Below are 8,309 nucleotides of genomic sequence, written 5' to 3' on the forward strand. Positions count from 1 at the left end.
CCTTTCCTTTCCTTTCCTTTCCTTTCCTTTCCTTTCCTTTCCTTTCCTTTCCTTTCCTTCGTTTCCTTTCCTTTCCTTTTGTATAGGGAACTGAACCGAGGGCAAGGGCACTCCTACTGAACAATTCCCTGAGGGCTTTTTTGTAATTTAATTTGATTTAATTTAATTTTGAGTCACTGACTTTGTCAGACTGGCCTCAAACTTTTGATACTCCTGCCTCAGCTTCCTGCATAGTGTGAATTACAAGTGTGCACCTGATTCAGATCGTTATTGTCTAATGAGAGGAACAACTCCTACTAAGGGTAAAACACCTGTATTTGCTCACTTTGGAAGAAGTGTCTAAAGTGCTCCTGTATGTATGAAGCAGGCCCATTGCTCTGTTGGTTGATGGAGGCTTTCTCTGTACCTGGAGCAGATTGCCCAGGGACCACAATGTTGGTTGAATGAGTGAATTCAGCTCTTCTAACCTTAAATTAGGAAATTAAAAGATTAGATTAAGTTATTTTCTTGTGAATGAAACAGCAACCTTGTGGTGAGTACTGGCATTTGTTGTCCTCATTTTTCTTTTAAATAGTTCTTCTTCCCTTCTCCATCTTTACAGGGCTTCTTCATCCTGGTGTTTGTGACAATCCTGGATCCGAAGGTACTGTATGTAGAGTCTTCTCCTTTTCCTGCATTACTAGGGCTTGGCCTTGACATGGTCAACTATGATGATCACTTATGGAGGGTCTGTTACCGGGATCATTTGTGCAGACACATGTATAGAACTTCACTGCTCTTCACGGTGTGGGTAGCACCTGCCATCCTTCAAGCACTTGGGGGTTAAGTGTCCACATGGATTAGCTCTGATCCTCTAAGCAATCTGGGGCATTGCTAGTTTCCATTGTACAGATGAGGAAACTGAGATGCTGTGACTGATTAAGTAGCTCACACAAGATCCCTGTTAGAAAACATTCGGATTCATTGAGGCAGAAAGCAGGTTTATTGCATCCCACAATACCAGCTTTGGGAGGAGCTCTCTTTGGGGTACAGGCTGCACTCCAGGAATGGTTTCCAGTGGACGACATAGATCTGCCATGAGGGATACCACTGCCATCCCTGCTGCTGCCTGGTGTCACTCACAGCCTGGCCTTTGGAGACACTTGCTCTCCTGCACTGTGGGGTCCAATCGGCTGAGCTAGGCCACAAGGCTGCACCTGAGTGGCACTGGGGTAGAGGGGTGAGTTCTGCCTTGCAGGTCAGGACACCCAGGTTGGGGTTATCCTGACACAGTGAGCGTGGACAAGTTGCAAGTGGAGAAGACACACACTGACAGAGGAACACACAGCACACATTCACTGAGGCTTCAGAGACCACCCCTTCCACTTGTGCACCATCCTGGAGTCAGCAAAACAGACATCTCTCTCAGATGTTAGTGCCAACAACCATTCAGCTAGAGCAAGTCTATATTAACCAGGCTGGATATGCAGACCACAACAAAACAAAAACGCATCCTCACTGCAGAACTGTATGCTTTGTTAAGCATTTACATCAAAGCTATTATGTTATTAAGTCAGTATCAAGGGCTTGTGAAAAAACAATTTCAAAGTCATTCTTGCATTATCTACCAAGGATGCCATTACAGCTAGTAAAAATCGTTCAGATGTGAAAGATTACTGGTCTTGATATTTCCATGTGATATTTCCAAACTCACAAAGGTTTGACTTATGAATTTTGACCTTATGATGACACAGAGCTGATACATATTCAGTGGAAACTTGATTTCAGATTCTGAATTTTGATCTTTTCCTGGGCCAACAACATGCAGTGTGATACTCTCTGGTAACAGCAAACCACAGCATCCCATCAGAGGTGTGATTAGGATTCTCCACTATGGTGTGCAATTCAGCAGCATGGGTGTATCAGATGCACTCTTGACTTATGATATTTTCAACCTGCGATGGGTTTGTTGGGACACAGCGCCACCATAAGTCAAGGAGCACCTGTACCAGCTGTGTGGTCCTTGGGAGCGCTTTGACGATTGTAAATTCCAGATTCCTCCCATGGAATACAGGGATAAGGTTCCTCTCACTGCTTTTTCCACTAGATTATAGAAAAGCACAAGCTCACATTTATAGGTGGACACAGAACACATGTAAGGCATCACACAGTCATAGGCACAGTGTGTGTGTGTTAAACGTCACACCATAGCTAGTTTCTGAGCAAGAGTAGCAGCAGCAAGAGCATGAGCATTAGCATCAACAACAGCAGCAGCTGCTGCCACAACAGCAGCAGGAGCAGCAGCCTATTCCTTAGCTGCTCCTAGGTTTTGTGATATATGAAGACCTCACAGTTATGAAGCCTCCTGCAAGGCCAAACCCTCTTACACTTAAAATTAAAACTTGAAAGGTGAATGCTCCAAATTGTCCCAGGTCATACATGATTCACTGACAAGAAATTGTTCATGAATAGTCTTCAAATTTTTAAGATCAAAAACACTGAGCGTGTATCCCACATGTGCTTATTATTAAAGTATGAAGTGTATATTATGCACAGTAGGAAACATGGTATTAAAACAGTGAGCACAAAGACCCTCACCCTCAGCTGGGGCCTTCAAAGTTATAACACAAAAGTTATGAAATTAAATACCATAGCTATTTATTCTTCTTATTTCCTTAGTTCCACATTGTGTTACACTTTTTTTCCCATCTAGAGAATGTTTGAAAAATTAAAAATTTGTGAGAAGTGATAAACTATTTATATAAAATTTAAAAACGCCAAACCTATGTTTTGAATGCTTAGCCTGTGGCAAACTAGACTTTTCATAGTGATTGGGCCCGGTCTAAGCCCTGGACACTCCACTGCCAGCTCCCCTCTCTTGTCTTTCCTGGTCTCCCCAATCTTCCTCAACCACCAGGCTGCTGAACCCATCTCCCATCAGCAGGACACGGCCTTGCCACCCTGTTTGCCAGGTCTGGACACTGGTGATGACTTCTTATCATCTTTTAATTCTTAACCCTTTGTGTTAAACATCCAGATCCGAGAAGCCTTAAAGGGTCGAGCAAACTCTGCGAATTGGATCTCTAGGATATCAGAGGTAAAGCTGTCATTTTTATTTTGCTCTTGAAAGTCTGACAAGGTAGCAGCCATGCAAAGCCATCACCTGGTGGTTTGTGGTGTCCTCGGTTGTGCACGGGGCCTGACGTGTGCCTGAGCCTCGCACCCCTCAGTGCCAAGGCTCCTTCCCTTTTGAGTCCTCAGTGTTGGTTCACCCTCTCCAGCATGGGGAAATTCTTCCTCTCAGTGCAAAGAAGTCATTTGCTGGCTCGTCTTGGTGTGTGTACACGAGTAGCTCAGAACGACACTCAGCGCTATATTATCAGTTGTCCGTTGCTGGGACCAGTGGTTTACAATGCTGGCTGCACCCTAAAAACTCTACAGCCAGACCAACCCCCTTGAGAAAGATGTAATCAAAGCCCCCAGGATAGAGGCTGAGCATTTATCAGAACCAGCTCCATGATGATTCTGATGTGGGCTGTGCACATTGTTTCTTCCTGCCATCTCCTCCCATTCAGCCTGTCCTCAGCCTATCACTGGCTTTGTCACCTCCCATGGAGCACAGGACTAGTGTGTCCCCTTTGATCCCTGGTAACAACCTTCCTTGGTCCAAACTTACTTTTCCCTTGCAATACCAGCCCAGTAGGTTCAGTCCAGGTCCACCCCAGGACAGAGAGCTCTGTTGAGGGTCATCTGGAACCTGCTCTGATGGGCGGCCATGCTCACATGGCTTTCACTTGATGTGGATTTTGTGGGCCTCCTGTCTCCTGCCTCCAGCTGCCTCCTCTGTTGCCCTCTCCCCATCTGATCAGGGCTCCCAGGGGAAGGATGTCTCCCCCAGCCTCTCCTCATTGTTCTCAATGCTTTTAAAGCAGCGATGATGGTGAAAGGTAAAGTCAATCTCTGTGGATGCCAGTTCTCTGTGGACCTTGGAGTTCTTGTGATCTCTGGCAGCAGACCTACCATGATAACGAAGACTCCCTTGGTCCCTACAGAGCCTGCCTTTGGAGTTCTCCCTCCACCCTGCCAGAAGGCCAAGCAAAGAGCCCAGCTTGCAGCCACACTCAGAGGTGAGTGCATGATGAGTGGAAGTCCTCATGGGTGTGCGACATGGATGCCACTTCTTCTGAAAATCATTACCTGAGTCACTATGTCAGAACTGATTTTTTGCTGGGGGCTGGAAGTATAGCTGTAACTGAGCTCTTGCTTAGTGTGTGGGTCCCTATGCACTCTCAGCCTCCCCACACCTCCCTGTCCCTGTGAATCTTCTGGGGAGTTCAGAAGTGTCTGGGCTCCACCTGTAGTTCTGCAAAAAAGAAAGTATGTTTTTCTGTTGGAAGGGCTTTTCCAATCCATCTTTTCTTTCCTGGCTATGGTCAGAAATGCAAGCCTGTTTCTAACTCCTGGGCTACAGTGCTCTTGCCACGAACTTGCAGAAGAAGCCAGCGAGTCTGAGTAGGTGCCTGGCTGAGCCTGGGCATAAGAGGCCGAGCTGAGCACCTGCTCTTCCCAGATCTCCCCTTCGGTCTCTTCGCCAGCTTCACTCCCAAGCATCTCACCTCAAACCTGCGATGTCCCCTGGGGTCCCATTGCAGCCCAGGTCTTTCCCCTGGCCTTAGAGGATCAAGAAGAGGCAAACTATGTTTCTGAGACACTGGAGGTCATGTCTTCAGGACAGAGGCACACAGAGAAACTGAGTTAGAGAGAGGAGCTTGGGGAACAAAGAGTAAATACAGCCTAAGGGGCTTGGGGACATGGGTTGGAAGAGAGCCACCCTGGTCCTTGGGTCTGTGCTGCATACTTCCTCCAATCCTGTGCCTCCGTGTCTGCTAGATCTGGAAAGAGAAGACCAGAGTGGGACACAGAGGCACACACAGGGACACTGAACTCCCCAGAAGATTCACAGGGACAAGGAGGTGTGGGGAGGCTGAGAGCGCATAGGGACCTCAAAGAACTGGGCAGAGGGGATGAAGAGCAGACAGGCCTGGATATACACAGAGCTGCAGAGACAGGTGCTCGGTGTTGCAGAGAGCCTGCTGCTCACCCCATAGTCAGGCTCTGCAGCCTGTGAGTCCATCTGCAGCATCCCAGGGCCTCATGCAGAGATCGGGACCTTTCTCAAGAGGAGCTGCACTAAACAGCAAGGGGCCCACCCTACAGAAAGACAGGGCTGCAGCTCAGCATGTGTAGGCAACAAAACACGCCTGTTCCCTGGCTCCGAGGGAGGAGGTGGCCACACTGCTTGACACAGACCGTCTCATGCTCCTAACCACCAGATGCAGCCACTGCGCACTGATGTACTTTCCTTTTCCCGACAAGGTCAGTCATCGAGAAACGGCAGTGCCTGCGGGAGAAGCACAGTGACTCCTGCCTTCTGCCCCGCTGTGGAGTGGTGGAGGGGAAGAAGCACGGGGGGATGGAGCCCACTGAACCTGCGCATCACCTGTAAAAACCTTTATCACTCTGGGTGTCCCGCAGAGACAGAGTGGGCCTTCCCCAAGAGCAGGACCACAGTCTCCTCAGCGCCTCCGCCTCCATGCTGCGGGTCTCATTCATCCTGAGGAAGAAGCTGGGGCTTATCTTTGGCCAAGGTGGCCTGGAATATCACCTGGCAGAATTCCCGGGCTGTGGCGGGAGAGGCTCATAAACAGGCACCAAAAGTCAAGAGTCGGTGGGGGAGGGGACTAAGTAGGTCACCGCTGCCTCTGCTTATGACAGAAGCCAACTGCCAGCATCTTCCACTCTGTGAAAGTTAAGCTGATGGTCATCCTGGCTTGGGCTCAGATGCCAAGGTCTTAGCCATGAGCCGTATGCAAACCATAGAGGCTTAGAATCTGAAAAGTTGCCTAGTTTAAGGAGAGGAAAACCCCAAGATGTGATTCACAGACAATCGGTGGCTGAGGGGAGGAGAAAACAGCTTCTGCTCCCCCAGATCCTGACACTGTCAGACCATATGGCCTTAGGAAGTATTTTACCCACACTTCCTGAAACCAACAATATGTGTGCTTGATGCCTAGGATGGGGAAGGGGAAATATTGTGTTTCAGGTACAAAGCTGCTCATTTTCCTAGCTGTGCATAGGAACAGTCTGGCATTCAAAGCAGGTCTCATCTGATAGAGAACCATGCCGTGGTCTGAAGCCACGTACAGAGCCATACACGGGTGGCTGCCACTGCAGGAAGCTGGGAGATAAATTCACGGAGTAGGGGTGAACCCTACTGGTCCTACTGAGAGGCCATACCCGCTAGGGGAAACTGAGGTCCTTCTGTGCGTGGGCAGGGTCTCTCTGCCTCTCTTTGTGATTTTTTTCTACACAGAATCTTTTTGTAAGTAGGCAAGTTTGAAAAGACAATGGTACAAAAAAAATGGCAATCAGAAGGTAGGGAGATACCCTGCCCTGGACAGAGTTTTTGTTGCAGTGGTCACCCATATTGGGACAACAACAATGTTGTCTCTAGACAGAGCCCAAGAGTTGGCTCACTGTACCATTCATCAGTGCATCCACAGGGTCTCCCTTGTGAGCGCAGCCCTGGCAGTTCCCAGGGAACTTATTTCTGCACAGAGAAAGGGCACACATGCAAAGCCAGCACTCTGCAGTGAGTGTGGGGTCTCAGGAAACAAGGGGGCCCTGCATGTGGATAAGTCTTAGAAAGGCGTCCACTTATCCCAGTGTAGGATGAGCATTGAGGAGATGGAGGACTTATCTGGAAAGCCCTAAGCTTTGGTCTACCCACTCCCTCAAGTAGGATGGGGGACACCTTAGCGAGGCTCCTGGCTATCTGGCTGTCCTTGGGAGAGTCATTCAAATGTGACTTTCTTTGAGCATAACAGAGCCTACCTCATAGAATGACGGTAAACATTAAATGAATGAATGTGGGTAAAGTGTTTAGAACAGTACTTGGCCAGTAATAATTGCTCATTAAAATTTAGTTTTTTTAAAAAAAAATTAGTGTACCTGTAACATCCCCCTCCAACACAGACACATGCAAACACACTCATGGCCTTTTGCATAGATTTGGACATAGATACCCTCACAAGAATGAGTTAGCTGACTTCTAAATAAAATAATTAGACATTTGATTTGGTGTGTTCAACGTTAGAGTTACCAGCCAGTGAATCTGCAGTGTCCCACTGAACGAGCATTTCATCCAAGACACCTTGGTTGCACAAGGCTCCCTTCCCAGGAAGGCAAGGTGAACACCCAAGGTGCTGCTCATTGTACTGTCCAGCCTGCCTGCACCTCCTGCATTCTCTGAGAAGCCTTCTCTGGTTGCTGCAGCCAGAAACGCCCATTCTCCCCACTCAGTTGTCTTATTATTTATAATCTGTGCCCCTCATAGTATGTTAATATTTATTTGTTGTGTTACTGTTTCCTTTGGTCTTTTTGTGTGCCTGTATTTTCTCTCTTGGATAAGACAGTAAATCTTGAGCACCAAGGCTGTGCCTTCTCTTCTTTGCTGTGTTCCTTGTATTTCTTTGTGTGTTTATACTTTAAGGCGCCTTGTATGCAGAATGCGTTCACTGAATGTGTTCAATAAAGTCCTTCAGTTGCAGAACCACTTGGTCTGGCTTTTCAGATCCCAGTGACTGAGTCTTATTCTATGAGTGACCTAAATGGAACCGAGCCCTTTCCTCAGGCATTGCCTCCGTGACCTTCATCGCTGGAGGTTATGCAACACCCATCTCTTCCTCTTTCTCCTGGTTGTCAACATTTCCCTTGTAGCATCCTCGTGGGGTATGCAGATCTTCGGGAATGAGACCTGCAAGCAGGAGACACCAGAACTAGGATGTGCAGGGTATTTGGGGGAGAGCAGGACACTCCAAACTGCTGCCCCATCCGATGTCATTTCCTGTGACATGACTTCTTTCCTGGGTCTGAGCCCCTGTAGCCATGCAGAGGTTCAGGGAGAAGGCCCTGCCTAGTCATTAAAAAAGTGAAACAGAAATCCCTCCGGAGCCCAGGTAGTGATTACATCACAGTTTCCTGCTCAGATTCCCAGGCAGTTTTCTCTGAGTTCAACTCGGGGACAGGTGACTGACATGCAGGTCAGCCTTTCACTTCGATGCTGATGGAGTCGTGCAGCCTTGCATCCCGTCACCCTTGCTGAAATTGCACCAACCTTGGATGCAACAGCCTCAGGTGATCTGCTGAGACTTGAAGGACAAACAAGTGACTCACAGTGATGGGTTTGCTCCAGACAGGAGAAACCTGTAATTTCTCCTGGGCAAGCTTGACAGAGGCATAGTGGTGAATCACACCTCCCACAGTCTCCA

General features: G+C 48.1%; 1 protein-coding gene across 1 annotated transcript in view; it reads left to right on the forward strand.

The window, feature by feature from the left end:
• Positions 1–7,594, forward strand: part of Adgrf2 (adhesion G protein-coupled receptor F2) — a 21,712-nt gene extending 14,118 nt beyond the window's left edge. The window contains exons 6-9 of the mRNA XM_005389877.2: positions 602–643; positions 3,017–3,076; positions 4,032–4,106; positions 5,356–7,594. Of these exons, the coding sequence (XP_005389934.1) occupies positions 602–643; positions 3,017–3,076; positions 4,032–4,106; positions 5,356–5,400 (222 nt within the window). The 3' untranslated portion in view covers positions 5,401–7,594. The remainder of the gene's footprint in view (positions 1–601; positions 644–3,016; positions 3,077–4,031; positions 4,107–5,355) is intronic.
• Positions 7,595–8,309: the final 715 nt, after the last annotated feature.

This window comes from Chinchilla lanigera, unplaced genomic scaffold (genome assembly GCF_000276665.1).
Source record: "Chinchilla lanigera isolate Chin_1 unplaced genomic scaffold, ChiLan1.0 scaffold00036, whole genome shotgun sequence".
NCBI classification, from domain to species: Eukaryota; Metazoa; Chordata; class Mammalia; order Rodentia; family Chinchillidae; genus Chinchilla; species Chinchilla lanigera.